We start from the raw sequence: 16,887 nt of genomic DNA, 5'->3' as shown, positions 1-16,887 counted from the left end.
ATAAAGTTCAAAAAGCAAAGTTCCAGTTTCGAAGTGAAGAGATGAAGAAAGTGGTCAGTAAATAATCAGCAAGGAACACTGAAAGGTAAAAACCTCAGAAAGGTAGATGGAAACAAGGAAATCAACATGCAGAACACAAAAGAACCCATTGTGGAAGCAGAAGGAAGCCCAGATAAGCAAGAATATAGGGCTGGAAAGCAGGATGGAGATGGAAGAGGAGAGATGAGAATGAGGAATTAAATTTCAATAAATCGGGGGGAAAAAAAAAGGACAGGAAACTAGTTAAGTTTTTACTAGTGAAATCAATGCAGAATTTTTAGTGATGAGTATTAATGATGAGTCTTGGATTAAAGAGTGATTTATCTGGCAATAATATGCAGAAGAAATTCAAGGAGCACATTGTAGGCATAGATTTCTACTGGAGGAGCCAGGAACCAGTTACCAGGTGTGAGAGATGAGGGACTCTGATGATAGTGGAGGAGGGATTGCAAAATAACATGCTACTTTTTCTCTCTTAGCCATTCTGAAAATTGGAGAAGATTTCTAAAAGCTTCTTTAGATGGTTACTCCAGGTTTTCAGTATAGTTTTAGGTAGGGTTACCTGAAAATACTTGAATAAATAGATAGATCACTCTTAAATCCAGGTTTATCATACTACTCATCACTAAAAATGCTAAAATGCTTAGGCAGACTTAACGACTCCTCTCACCGACTGCACTGAATGTATATCTTCCTTGTAGCTAACTCACAACACATGGAATCTTTATTTTAGTCTGGTGACAATATCAAGTGACCATGAGAAAAAACAAACTAGCAAAAAACACTACATTGTTCTCAGTAGGGTTATATGAATTCATTGTACTTATAACTTAAAGAGTTTGAAAGTAGGCTACTTTACAGATACCTCAATATTTAGTATTCATCATACCAGCATGGTTCAGATGCTAAAGGCATTAATAATTTCTCTACTTTGAAGAGAACAGAGCTAAGTTTTTGCAAACATATAGTATCAAGACAAAGTCATATGGTCGGTCATGTCCTCACTTATATACTTGGCCAGTCTAACATGATCCATTTTCTTTCTTTTTTTTTTATTTTTTAAAAGATTTATTTATTTATGCATATGGAATTGGGGTACAAGCAGGAGGTACAGGGGCAATGAGAGGATTCACCAGAGATAGAGAGGGGAGAAGGACAGGTAGATTGATGAGGCACACTGCTGAGGGGAGCAGCAGGTGGGTCAGGAGAGGTCTGCTGCTCCATGTGGATCACCTCCAGGGCTGGGGATCAAACTTGCACTGAAGCAGCTGCTGCTAGCTTGCAGTGCTGTGTCCTAATCCATTGCACCACCAGGGAGAGCCCAATTCATTTTATTTTCATTGTCAAAGGGAAAAAATAAACCCTTGCCTTTTAAAATCACTTAGATTTTAAAAGCTTATTATCTTGTTAAATCTAATGTTTTTGTTTGTTTGTTTTTATTTACTAGGAGAATCTACCTTGTTCTATACTGGTTATTTCAAATGATTTGATCTTTCACACAGTATAGACAGATCTGCAGTAGCAAAGATTACTGGAATTTCCTAGAATTTTTGTAGCTAAGTTAGATAGTACAATGCATTATGAATAAATCCAGAGATAATATTAATCATACAATGGCCTCAAGTGCTAAATATTTAAATAAGCAATAATTTATTATTCAAGATTTTGTTTTATCTCTGTTCAACTGAGAAATTTTTAAATTTCAAGATCTATGAAATCTAATTAACTCTAACCTGTTATAATTAACAACCTCATATCTTTTCAGATTTAAACCATCTTAGAATCTCACTTTATTTCTATAAATTAAATTGCTTCGAACTTTGTTTTCCTTTTTCTAGTGAAATGTGTATGCCATACATAATTGACAGTAGCAGAATCTTCCCAGAAAGAAAGCTAGATTTGGAGGGTTTAAAAACTCTTAGAGGGCCCTACCTGGTATTACAATGGGTTAAAGTGCAGCACTGTAAAGCTGTCTGTAGCCACTGCAGCACTAGTTGATCCCTGGTCAGGGAGGTGACCACATGGCACAGCAGACCTCTCCTGATCACCTGCTGTTCCCCTCAGCATTGTATTTCTGCCTGTTCTGCTCCCCACTATGTCTCCGGTGAATCCTCTCAACTCCCCACACCTTTGGCCTGTACCCCCGTAATTGTATGCACAAATAAATAAATCTTAAAAAAAAATGCTTGAATATCTAAACACTGGATGCCAATCTTAACTTTCTATAAGTCTCAGCAGGTTAGTATCTGCCCTAAACTTTCTTCTCCAAGTTTTTAATTTTTTGAAACTTTTCATATATAGTTATTGAATAATACTGGTTTATAAGGCTCAATAGGATCTATATATGAACTCTCATGCAGTTAGTGGTCTGCTTTTCAAGGGTCTGCTACTTGGTTCATCAGTGATCTACCACCTTAAAATGACAGATAAAATTTATAGCCCACTTTTCAGAAGTGGGAGAGAAAGTTCAGTGACTCTAGAAAAATAATCACAAAAATGTCAAATATCAACATACTTGCACAATACAATTAGTCAGCAACCTTTGTGGGGGGAAAAAAAAAACAATCACACACTGCTACTTTTCTGTTTATAAATCTACACAAGAATTTGGAGTTTTACCCTAGTAACAAAATAAAAATTAGATGCACTTTGATGTAATAATTACATCTATTTTCTTGAATTCCTTAGCATATTTAGTGGGAGTACTTTCTAATTAATGTCACATTCTCTATCACTTTTTAAACACTTCTAATATGCATACAAATTTTTCTCACCATTCTAATTTTTAACAAGTTCTTTCTTTATGTCTATTGTTCAAATCTCCAACTAATTATAAACTTCTTTATGACAATGATCTTGTACTCTTAGTTTATCTCTCTCTATAACTGCAAGGATAATGTTCTGTATACAGTGGGTCTTCAATAATGAACACTGAAATCTGACAGACCATAATTGGAAGTGGCAGACTGGAGCCACCAATCCAGAAGGCACACAGAGCATTTGGGATTTTCAGAATCAGTCTGAATGAGCAAAATGACCTGAAGGCAGTAGGAACAGGTGCAGAGTAACTGAGTCAAGTCCTTGGCAGCTATTTTGACTGTGTGCCTTGGAATGAGGAAAGGATTGGATTAGGTGCTCTGTGAAAGAATTTTAAAATGGTGTGTTTGACCAATATTGAATGGATAATAATCACCTTGATAAAGATTTAAAAGCTAAATTCATTTAAAAGTAACTCTTTCCCATGTTCTCTGAATACAAAGCAGTGAATAGGTATGAAAGACTCAGTGTTTATGGGAAGCAAAGAAGACAGAAGTCTTTCATAGACCTACGGACGTGCAGCAGAATCTGTTCCACTAAATTTGACAAAAGTGAAAGAGGAAGTCACTAGTAGAAGAGAATAGAAAGTTAATTCAAGATTGCATCTTCTCTCTAGATGAAATCTTAAAAGTATACCTTGAAATTGATATTGGACAAAATCCTGTATATGTTACTAAAAAGATACTCTGTGGGTATTTGAAAATTACACGGCATTTGAGTTAAGTCAAAATAGGTGTTAATTTGAATTGTAATAATAATTATTTTAATAATTACTATCTACAAAATAAAATTTTATAAGGTTTATGAACAGAGAAATAAGTCAGATGTATTTTTTGTTCTTAAAGCTAAAATCTATCTATAAATGTACCATCAAACTAACTTAAAGGTGCCTCTTCATTGCCATGATCCCAGAAATATTAGTAAGATATTGTGGAGGGTAGGGCAAGGAAAAATAAAGAATGGATTATTCATCTGTTCCCATTGTGAGGGGGATTATAATTTAATTTTCCTAAGATACTCAGGATAACATTACAATGGTCCTCTGCATCATACCACCCAAGTGGAATAGAAGCTGAGGTAGTGATACCCCAAATCCTATTAACTGCAGTAGGAGGATGTAAGAATGGGCATACTATAGTTCTGGGCAGCTCTCCTGACCATCTGCAACTATGGAGGTGCCCTTTTATTTCGCCTTTCCTAGTGAACTGTCCTTTTAAGTGTAAAAATAAAAATAAAAATAATTACTACAGTTTGGGTACTTCTCAACTCAGATCTTTCACATTCTTCATTTTTATATATGGCAGAACTCTTTAAATATTATCTCTGTGACTATGTAAATGAAAATCAGTTTTCAGTCTCTCTTTAGGAATCATCCTGCAAAAATGAACTTTTTTTTCTCATTTAAAAAAGTAAAAATGCACTAACATTTAATTCTAGAAATTAAAACTTGTTGATATAAAATATTTTGTTAAGTCAGAATGTAAAATTGAACTAAGCCAAAATACTAAAACTGGTCTTAATTAAATACCAATTGTGTCTTCATACGTTAGTTGTAGAAACCTGAGGTAAATGAAAATGGGGTTGTTTTCTGAAAATAGAATTTGAGAGAGACGCAGGAAAATCAAGAAGTAGTTACAGAACAAAGTTGTTCTGCTGATATTATAGTCCATCACTGAGATACAGTCCTATTCCTTTTGTCTCACGGAATAATGGGAGAAGTAGAAAATCATTCAGTTTCTGAAAACATTAACACAGACATTGAAAGAGAAGAAATGTCATACTGGGAGTCTCTTACTTTGTGAACAGAGGAGACAAAAATCTGAGAAATCTGTAGTTTTCCTTCTTTATCTGTTTTGTGCATATAATCAAAGAATGGCTTTTTTTTTCATTTTGTTTTTGTTAAAGTGTACTTACTTCTGAACTATTCAAATGTGCTAAGGCAAAGTGCCCATATAGCTTTTAAGATACTCTATAACTCCATGAATACATCATAAGAAAGGTTATTTTTATAGTTATCAAGAAAACAGAAAACAGAGTAGGTGTAACAAATATTTCTAAAATCTCATTGGTTTAAAAAAAAAAAAAAAAAACAACGGAAAACATTTCCTCTATTAAATCCATCCCAAATGTCCCTTTCATCATGTGGCTCCATAAACCACTGTGTTCTGAGATTCTTTACTACAGCCTCCTATACAGGGATAGATAAACCAAGATTATGAGAGAACAAATGTGGGAGTTACTTCAAGCACTCAATATGGGGTGACATGTATCATTTTATCTACATACCATTGGCCAAAACTAGTATTCCGAATCCAACGAAATGAAAAGAGGCTGTGAAATATGTTTCAGCTGTGTAATAAGGAAATAAGCATTTGTTTGCAAAACTCCACAAAGGTACCTACTACAGGTCATGATTAAAAGTGTAAAATTTGGAGGTGTGTTTCCAGTATTTGAAAGTGGTATGCCAAAGGTTAGTATGTTAGTGTAGTATTCTTAAGTGGTAAAACTAGGACAGGTCCCACGGAATATGTTTTGAAATGAGTTAGATGAACAAGAGGAAGCAATGATATATTTAAACCAAATTTTAAAAATATAAAAACTGAAATGAATAAATAACAAATGAAATTCTACTATACATGTACTTTTCAATATTAAATTATTTATGGGCAGGAAAATAAGATGAAATTAAGCAAGAATGAATATAAGATTTTTGCCTTAAGGTTTCCATTATGATCAACTATATCAAAAATGTTATTAGAATGTCAGTTTTCAATACCTTTTTAAAATGTCAGTGTCTTTAAAAACTGTTTTACCATAAGCAAAATATGTCAATAAAAATACTATTGCTTTAAATTTTTTAAAAATAGGTTTATTGTTATGAACTCAAATTTCTTGATTATAAGGAGTAATAGTTCCCATTTAGACTGTGTGAATCACTCCATATCCATAGTAAAATGGTTGAATTAACTTTACTATAATTTTAGGGAAATACTGACAAAATTAAGAATGTTAAGACAAAAGATCAGAAGGCAAAATGTTTGGAAAATATCTCACACAGAGAATAAGTTAAGTGGAATCTGTTAAAAACTAAAAAAAAATAGTTGAGCAGTCAAACTCTTTCAAAATCCAAAATGGTAACATGAAAGAGTAGATATATTTGTGCATACTAAATGTCATATGAAGTCAATTTTCACTTGACAATTAAGAAAAAAAAACTACAAATGTTGCACAAAAAAATGGACATTTAAAAATTAAAAGCCTGGTTAGAATAAAACACATTATCAACTGCTAAGTATAGTCTATGCAGTACCTTAAAAATAAGGTATATTTGAGAAAATATGATTTATCTCGTTATCTGCCCATTCACACCAAAGCTCTTAGGAATTTTAAGTTTTGTTAGTAGATTGACAGGTTTTAACTTGATAAGAATCTCTATACATTCCCCTTAGCTTCCACTGAAGATCAATTAATGAAATATTTATTTTAGTGTTTTTTTTTTAAATTAGTGATTGTATTTAGTAATTACATCAGTCATGTGCCACACAACTAAATAGCTCTGGTAAGCAAGTATTCTTCATCTGAAGCACACACAAAATTGCAAAACTCTGTCTTGAAATTTATTAATAGGGTAATTACTGTAACAGCAACCCATTTTTAATAAGCTTTTAATTACCATATGAAACATCATTAAGACCTTTCAATCCCAATGCTGATGTTTGGGGAGGAAGGATGGCCGGTAGGTGAGAAAATTAGGCTTAATGAGGTAGATTGAAGACTAGTTTCCTTGCAGAGGTTCATGTTACCAAAATTCCTATTAGTCACTCTACTACTTTTTCTGAACTTTCTTATCCAGAATTCATGTTGTTGAATCTAATACAAATAAAGCCAAACAACTCATTTCCAATAGTTTTAAACTAGGAGTTCATAATTCTATTTTCTAGCATAGGTAAATTGTATTTGGGGAATAAATTAATAACATGTTGGTGTAATCTCCCACTAATTTCTCAGGTGAAAATATAATAAATACATCTAATAGACAAGGGTAAAAATATCACATTCTGAATATAATGAAATGCAGCAATCTACCTAAGTGAAATTAAAGTGTGGAATATGTTTCAGAAATAAGCAGGTTTACAAAATGTTTAATGGATATTGAAGAAGATCTGTCTCGTGTGTGAACAGTATCTGCTACCCATGAAAACTTATTAAACTAATGCCTCTGTATCTAATTTCTTTTTGAATTAAAAATAAGTTCTAATCAAACCCTAACCTTTAAAGTTGTATGACCTCTATTACCCTGTGAGCAATACAGTCATGGCTGAGAATAAGTGAAACATTTAGGTGAATATATCTTCAGGAAAGTGCTTATATTCCCTCAAGAATCTCAAAGTAATACCTATATTTAAGTCTGAGAACTTCAAAATTCACTTTCTCCAAAGAAAAATCACAGGGCTATTGGAATGAATGAGCATTGCTTCTTAGAGAAGGCAAATGAAGCATTTTTAGTATTAGGAGAATGTTGATTCTCATATATAATTAGAAATCATAAAATTATATTTTTTATATTATATATTTAATAAATAGCAGGTAATCATTCAGATGGGTTGAAAACACAGGGAGGAAAATTTAAGTACATTCTGCCAGCTAATCTATCAAATTATGCACTCATTCTTACTCTAAGCCGTTCAGTGCTACTTTCCCAAATATGATTTACTGAATCTCTGTCCCCACTTTGCTAAAGGAGCAGAAAGGGCAAATAAATCAGGAAGGAAAAGAACAAAGTCAAAATCAAGATAGAAGCTACCATCATTAATCTCCCCACAACCTCTCACCAACATCTCTTCCAAGTGTCTACTTCCATGTCCCCCAGTTCCCTGGTACCAGTCCAAGGCCGAGAACCAAATACAGCTACTTCACATGTCTCTGCTCCATGTGCCTCCACCAGGCCTTCTTCTAGATCCCCCTTCCTCCTTCTTCCAGTCTTTTATCTTTCCTTGCTTTTCCCTATTCTGTTCCATCTTTCCTTGGAATCGCCCCTCTTCCTGTACTCTGTTACAATCAAAGAATTACTCCTTATGGAATACCTCTGGCCTTCCCCTTTACTTTTGTAATGGTTACTGTGTCAACAGCTCTGAAGAGTCTGATTGTTTCCGATTTTCTGATGAACAGGCTAGCTTGTCATAATTGCATGGATGCTGACTGAAGACATGACACTTCTGGAGCAGAAACAAGGAATTTTCTTCCAGGTGCAATTTTATTGCACTTCACAGATACTGTGATTTTACAGATTGCAGTACTATGGAATCTCTGAGGTAAGCACCTATGGAGGCCATTTCCCCAACAGCAGATGTCTAATTTGTATCCATGTCACAATTAAGGTATGTCCACTGCTTCTATAGGCATATTTTATTGCACATTTACCCAACTACACTATTGTATAAACATAATTTTCATTTACACTGGGAAACAAAAAATATTGTATTGTGTGACTCAATTTAATGTGATATTACCTTACTGAAGTTGTTCGGTGCTGTTTAAATGTTGATATCTATATTCTTTATCTGTTGAACATTTTATAACAAACAAAATCTGACAATAAAGTACAATATTATTGCTTTAACGTTTTTAAAGAGCTAAGCAAGGTTTCTTAGTGAAAGCTCCAAATTTTTGGTTATAAGGAACAATATTTCCCATTTAGACAGTGCCAATCAGTTCACGAGTTCTCCTTTTCCCGCAATTTTCATGGGGTGATCTGGGGGCAACACAAGTAAATGTTGTAACACAGTTAATGAATCCTGAGTTTAAGAAATTCCCTATTTTAGAAAGGTCACATGAGCAAACCTGCCCAATCTTTGCCCTAGAGGGAGACTTTGTCTATATTATCCTGGTCAGGAAACAAACAGACCTTCTGCCCTGAGGCAGACAATTTCTCCAATATCCAAGGCTGCCAGATCCACAAACATCCTTGAAAAAGAGCTCAGGACAAAAATAGTCAAATGACATATAAGAATGACACAGAGTTTTGTTTCAAATTTTATCCTTAAAACTGTAATATAAATCTATTTCTTTCATGTTAAGAGTCCACACTCACATCTCACTCCTGGTGCTACATATGCAGTGCCATTGGGTGGAATTATTTATGTTATTTATCTAATTGCTTAAACTAAATGAATTATACATTTCACTTTGTCCCTTTAAGTAGTTTAAACTCAATTAACACATTATATACTAATTTATTTTTTTTAACCTCACAAAATGTATTGGAACCCATATTTTGAAAAGCCACTCAAATATGTGCCGAATGAAAAAAATCAAACTGATTTTTTTTTAAGGTTTCATCCTAAATATATTAATAAATGCTGGTGAAGAGTAACTTGAAAGAGTTGTATTCTATTAAGTTTGGTAAAAAATTAGAATATGGTACCAACGTTCTCTTTGCTATTGCTTATCTTTTATTTTTATCTTTTCAATGAAATTTATTTTGTGTCAGATATTAAGGACTATCAATTCTTACAAAGACATAAAAAAAGTGTGACTACAAATATCATCTTACAACTCAGAGTTGATAACAACTTTTGATAAACCACTTGGAATGCATTAATTTTAATTCCTAGTTGGTTAACAACAAGAACCCCGAAGGCAAAATCTTCAGCTTTACATTTAAGAATTAAAAAAATATCAAATTATACATGCACATAGTTTAGAAAGTCAAATAATTACATAAATACAACCTCACACATTTCCAACACCCAAAGGCAAGTTTTTCTAGTGCTTCTTTTAACCATTAAAAAAAAAATTCCTTTCATATTTACAATGCTAAACTGCTATTTATAGATTTTTTTTTTTTTTAATTTTCACATTACCTTCCTTTTGAAATGAAGGCTTTAGCTTACTTACCTTCTCCCACCTTCTTTATGCTCACTCTAGACTTCAGTTTAGGGCAATTGCTGTTGCTGTTATTGACTATCAAAGGAATCTTTAGAGATGTTACATTATATTTCAATTACATTCTGTTTCATACAATTACTTCTTTGCCTTCTGTCACAATTTCTTCCTCCATTTTGTGTCATTTAACAATATTAAGCTTTCCAAAAGAATGAAATAATCCTTTCTAAAGTATCAGTCAACCTACCCCTTGTAACTCTTTTCTGAAGAAAACCTTCATGGTGCCTTTTCCAGCTTCAATCTACTTTGGTTGCTCTTGAGGCCCAATGCACAGTTATTGTCATGGTGGCTTGCTTCATTACAGTCCTGGGGTTTCATTCTATATTCTTCCATAATAATATTTAAAAAAAAATACTACTCTTTATTCAATTCTTAGGTTTCTTCCATAACTTGCATATTATAAATAGTGCTTATATTCCTATATAAGGAATATAGGAGTACATATATTCCTTTGAATTAGTGATTTTGAATTTGGGGGTGTTGATACCATTAAGTGGCATTGCTTAATCAGCTAGTAGCTCCATTATTAATATTTTGAGAACCCTCCATACTGTTTTCCTTAGGGAATGGAAAACTCTATATTGAATCTTCACTATTACTACTGCCATACAGCATAGTATTGAAGTCCTAGCTAGAACAATGATGAAAGAGAAAGATACAAAAGGAATCCAAATTGAGGAAGAAGTAGTAAAATTATCACTATTTGATGACATGATAATATACAAAGAAAATGCAATGGAATCCAGTGAAACACTATTAGGATATAAATAAACCATAGCAGAGAAAAGTGACACATTGTAAAATAAATCTACAAAACTATATACAAACAATGAACTAAACAACAAAGAAATCAAGAAAATAATGCCCTTTACTGTGACATCAAAAATAATGCATACATTGGAATAAACTTAACAAAGGAGGTAAAGGTCTATGTAATGAAAACTATAAGAAATTATTAAAAGAATAAGATAGAAAGAAGTAGAAAGATATTTCTGCTGATGATTGGCAAATTTAAATAAAATGGGCTCCTTACCTAAAGCAAAATACATATTTAATGCAATCTCTATCAATATTTCATTGGCATTCTTCAAAGATATAGAAGAAACAATATAAGAATTTACATGGAAACACAAAAGACCCTGAATAGTCAAAGGAATCTGAACACACACGCACACAGAATAGAGGCCTCAAAGTATCAGACTTCAAACTATACTCCAAAACTATAGTAGTCAAAATAGTATGGCATCCGACTAAAAAAAGACAGACACACATACCACTAGAACAAATCTGAGGGTCCAGAAACAAAGTCAATTTATATGGACATTTAATCTACAATAAAGGCATTAAAGAGCATACATTGAAAAAAGGAAAGTCTTAATATAAACAAATGGTGTTATGAAATCTGGACAATCAGAAGCAAACAGAATGGAAGTACACCATTATCTTATGTCACATACAAAAATCAATTTGAAATGGACTGAAGACTTTAAGATTAGAAACCATAAAATGCTTGAGAAAAAAGCATTAATAAAATACACTATGATATTGGCTTTAGTAATATATTAGAGACCTAGATCCTATAGCAAGGAAAACAACAACAACAAAAATATATAAATACATGAGACTATATAAAACTACAATGTTTTTGCACAGTGAAAATAAACTATAATTAAAATAAAGACAGGCTACTAAATGGGAGAAGATATTGTGCATCACACATTAGAGAAGTTGCAAATATCCACACTCCACAAAGAAAACTCAACAAAAAGAAGACAAGAAACCCAACAATGGGAAGAACACCTAAGTAGACACTTTGCCAAAGAAGACATAAATTTTCTTTTAAAAATATATACTTCATAGAACCCCTGAGATGCTTTCAGAATTCTTAAAAAAATATGTCTTATAAACTAAAACAGAATATTGTCTCAAAAAATAGTAACACAGAGCAAACTATATTCTTGATTGAAATGTACACACACATACATACTTAGTAATAGTTTTATAAAATCTATGTGGTTCATGGCAGGAGCATAAAAGACCAGGGGAATAATATTAATAACAATAATGAACAACTTATACCAGACACCTTTTACAGGGGTGGAATGGGTAATGGGATAAAAAATGGGGGAGGGGGTGCACAGGACTATGGTGATGGCACACAGGTGAACTGGTGATGAGAAGCCCATAAGGGTTACAACTGAAATAGAAGAAGGTGCAAAATTATGTAAAAATAAATTATTATAATAAAAAAAATCTATGTGGTTCAATTTTCTACTACAAGAACTTTTTAAATTATGTGGGAAAATTGTTAATACAAATTAATAAATATTCCCAAGTTGATCAAAATGTTTCACAAATATTTCAAAATACCCATGTAATAAATATTACTTTACTTTATATCAAATAGCATCGTAGGAGATTCCACTTGTGAGACTAAACTTTCCTCATCAAAACAATATTTTAGTTATAAAACATAGAAATTTACAACTGAAATGTTTTCATTATTTTGAAAATTCTTCAGGACTGATCACGATAAAATTAACACTTTATTGGGCATCTTTTGAAACTATCATGAGGACTCATGACTATAATTTTATTTATTAGAGCTTATTAAATCCAAACCTCAGTTTATAAAGCACATATAAATTCTCACCTGAAGGTGGTTTAATATTTTGAATTTAATTGCTTCCCAAGTTCTGTAGATTTTGATGAAAATGCCCACCAGCGGAATCAGTTTAGAAATAGAAATCTACAGTACAAGTGATAATTGTAAAATCATTCTCCAGACAGAACAAAATCATTGTATTGACTTAGCATTTCTTAAAACATATAAAGTAAAAATAATTGAACAAAAGCTTTTTTTTTATTTGTTTATGGTTCACAAAAAATGAATTTCTATTCAGTCTACTGTCAAATAAATATCCAACCACAGATTGCTCCTAAGACTACAATACTATTTTAGACACCAGGATTGCCAAATCTAAATACAACATTAATATCCTATTACTGTTGCTCTTAAGAAGAGAAAACAGGTTTTAAATCACAAAGATTAATACAGAGAAAACATAAACCTAAAAATTCTAAATCTTCACTCAAAGTTATATTTGGAACACATGTGTACTTCAAATTTCATTTGTGAAGTTTTCTTATCAGTCAAAATATTTTGGAAAATATATGAAAGAATTATTTTTCCAATTTTTCAAGAACAGGCATTAAATACTTAAGATGTATGTCTAGAACATTATAAAGATGGACATGAAAGTAAAATATTACCTTGAAAACTTACGTTAGGTATCACAGATTCTATAATTCAATACTCTTTTATCAAATAACATAATTATATACAACTTTCTAATAATTTCTGGCCACCAAGAATGTACCAAAAATAGTGCTTTCTATGGTACTCATCACAGTGATATTTCACTTAATAATATAGATCCAGATGTTCTGTCAAGGACAGTTAATGTGGAACAAATCCATAAGGACGTTAAAGAAGAGGACTAGAATACAATGCCTTCAGCATGATGGCTTCCAAAGGGAAACAAGCTTTCAAAAACGAATAGATCTTGGGAATGGGAAAACGGGTGAGAGCAGTGCTATGATTTCCAGCTTACATTTTCACTATGAACTGAGGTACTATGGCACAGAGCTGGACAGTAAAAGAACATATGAACATATGGAACAAAGTGGTATTATGCAAAACAAAACTGAAAAAGCCTTGCAGTAACAAGAGGAGAGAAGGGTACCTTTTAAAAATTTAAAAGAGTTAAAGATTGTATGGCTTTAATTAGTTCTGGTGAGGAAAAAAGTAAGGAGACCTAAAGAATTTTCAATTTATATATTAATATCAAGAAATATGAAAATGTGATTAAGAATAAATAAACAAAAAAACAAGAACCCACTCCAGGTGATGAATCATTGCCCTAAGTACTGATTACTTTCAACAGAGTTGGATCGCAGACTCCACAAAGAGTTTTTTCATTCACAAGCCAATTAAAAAATCATTTCTGTGTTTAAAAATGTGTGCATTTACAAGCTTTATATGAAGAAATGAAGTATATTCTTACAAAGGTTTGTTTTGGCTTAAATTTCCTCCTAAATAAAAATAATGCAATAAAAAACACAGTAAAAAACTTTAAAAGAGAAGTATATCCATTCAAGATTTATTGGTGGATTTTGGCCACAATTATTGTGTTATTAATCTGATTCTTAAATGATCTAAAATAAATATGTATTGCTTCATAAAAACATCACAAATTTTAACAGATTCTTCAAGAAGTGTAACTAGCTATCAACTTTACATTCTCCTGAAAATTTTTTTTGAGGGGGTAATAGCCTAAATTTTCTCAATAGACTTAACAATGCACACATAGATTTCAAAATGTAACAATGAAGAAATCTATAGCAGCTTTAACCAGAGATTTCTGGTGTATTTACTTACAGTACACATCCACTCGGATCGACTTTATCGCTGGTGACCCCAAGCCATTCTCTGCTTTACAGTAATAACGGCCTCCTTGGTGTCGTTGAATATTTGTAATCCTCAAAGTTTCATTGAAGACACTTGAGTCTTGGAATCTGTCAGAGGCACTTCCTGCTGTTTTGGTCCACCTGATCTGAGCAAGCATCAACAAAGATTGTTACTTTAGGTTGGTTTTCTCACAGAAAAATCAAGTAGTAACTACTAATTTGAAAACTTGCTTTCAGAATTGCTACGATGCCATTCCTAGAAAATATTTTGAGTTAATATATACAACTAGTTTATAAAATGTTAATGCAATGTCATCATTGCCTCATGTATATAATTCTAATTCAAATGCATAGACTCCAGTGATAGTTTCATTAGTGTGAAGGGAAGGTAAATAGGACATAAAGGAAAAGTATTACAAAGAACAGTAGTACACTGGCCACATGGATTGGTGTCTATTTTTATTGATACTTTAACTTTTTTTTCAGATTTTTCAAACCCTGGAAGACATGGTTTATTTATTTAGTACAGGCAGTACAGGTAACAAAGGCTCTCAATTTCTTTTTTGAAATATTTATTGTTTCATTTTAGATTTCTTTTAGAAGCAATTTAAACATACAGGGCAATTTAAATGTATCACTAGCATGGCTTTTGGATTAATGAATAATTTTATATTCTTGGTTGATGAAAGTAATTCTGGGTTTTTTTAGTTTTGTTTTTAATAAACCCAAAGATGTATCATTTGCATTAAAAATGAGATTTCACTTTACATCAATAACTATTTTTTTAAATGTACAAACTTTTCAAAGAGAACATTTCTATTAAACTGTGAAAACACTATGAATACCTAAAACATTCATTATAAACAATACCATTCTTTTAAACACAGCTGTGTACAACAGATTTACTTTTTACTGGCAATAAAGACTGACATTCAACTCAAATTTTGTTTTTTAGTTATTAAAACCTGAACAAAAGCCACATGATTGACTATGAAGTGATACAATATAGACAGTAAAAGAACTTTTTTTCTCTCCCTGTTCCTGCTGTATAATATATTTATGTTTGTTTATTTTTGGCTTGAGAAATGGCTGAAGAAAATCCTCTGGTCAAATACATACAAAAAAAAAAAAAGAGAGAGAGAGAGAGAAAATGTAACAAAAGACTGAGTCTTCATGTTTGAAATCCTGTAACAATGGGGGTATTTATGCTGTATCTAACAAAATGTAAATTAGAAGCTCTAATTTAATCAAATTAAAATTACCTTAAAAAGATCCCAACATTAGTATGAATATCATTGCTTGACCTTAGTTGTGTATGAAATAGAACTATTATTTATAGATTAAAAAAAAGAAATTTAAAAATAAATTATCAATTATTTATGAAACCCCTTCTATGTACATCAAATACATATAAAAGTAAATAATGTACTACTTGATTTTGAACCAATTATACATTAAAATGCTTATAAAATGACAAGGTATAAAAAGAGACTGGTATGATAGATACTATTTCTATGAGGAAATCTAGGGTTTTATTTTAATTCAAGTTGTCAATATATAAATAGTAAATAGAGAAGATTTAAGTAAATTATTAAAAATATTTTGTTCAGGCCCTCCCTGGTGGCGCAGCGGGTTAAAGCACAGCACTGAGAATCTGAAGCCACTTCCGTATGAGTTCGATTCCCGCCTGCCGCCTGCCCCGGAGGAGACCACATGGCGAGCCAGACCTCTCCTGACCCGCCCGCTGCTCCCCTCAGCAGTGTACTTCGTCGATCTGCCTGTTCTGCTCCCCACTCTGTTTCTGGTGAAGCCTCTCACCGCCCCTGAGCCTCTGGCCTGTACCCCAGTTCTGTATGAATAAATAAATAAATCTTTAAAAAAAAAATAAAAAAATATTTTGTTCATATGTAGAGCTACTAATTCCCTCTAAGAGATATTTCTAAGCTATAAACTAAGACATGATTACAATAATGATAATTTTTTATTACCCCCATAAAGTACTATAATTTATTTTGAAAAGCAAATATTTCAAAATAAAAAAATAAGTTCAGGATAAAAAGAGTTAGAGAAATTGCCTAACTCAAATATTAAAAATGTTAATAAGAGCCTGTACATGTCATGTATGTGAGAGACAGAGTGAGATAAGATAGACTGAGAAAGAGCAAACTATGATACAATCTATTATTCATCAAAATTTATTTTCTTAGTACACCTTTGCTTTAAAAAAATTATTAACGATCACAAATAGCTTCTGTTTATTTGGATTATATTCATTCATAATTACTGCATTATTTTATTATTATACTATCCATAATCATCATATATATGATAGTATGACATTGGAAAGAATGTAAATATGAGAGAAATGGTTATAAACTGGTTTAATAAGTGAATGGACTCACTAAAAACAAAGTACAAAACATACTACTAAAGAAAAGAACAAAAACAATGAACAGAAAGGAATACACTCTGATCTGTGTAGAAAGCACACATACATGTAGGTATACAAATATGGTTTGATATTTTATTAGACATATAATTACATGAATCTAACACTGATTACCTCTAAAAGTGAACTTTGCAGTAAATAAGAGAATAATGAAAGTTTTTTTTTTT

General features: G+C 32.0%; 1 protein-coding gene across 2 annotated transcripts in view; it reads right to left on the bottom strand.

Moving 5' to 3' along the window:
- Nucleotides 1–16,887, bottom strand: part of MDGA2 (MAM domain containing glycosylphosphatidylinositol anchor 2) — a 663,419-nt gene that overhangs the window by 258,978 nt on the left and 387,554 nt on the right. For both annotated transcript variants that reach the window (XM_004681901.2, XM_012724471.1), the window contains one exon: nt 14,243–14,417. In XM_004681901.2, the coding sequence (XP_004681958.1) occupies nt 14,243–14,417 (175 nt within the window). The remainder of the gene's footprint in view (nt 1–14,242; nt 14,418–16,887) is intronic.

Source organism: Condylura cristata, unplaced genomic scaffold (assembly GCF_000260355.1).
Source record: "Condylura cristata isolate star-nosed mole 26May11 unplaced genomic scaffold, ConCri1.0 scaffold00013, whole genome shotgun sequence".
Classification (NCBI taxonomy): domain Eukaryota; kingdom Metazoa; phylum Chordata; class Mammalia; order Eulipotyphla; family Talpidae; genus Condylura; species Condylura cristata.
The sequence above is the reverse complement of the archived record's forward strand: the minus strand, read 5'-3'. Positions and strand labels throughout refer to the sequence as shown.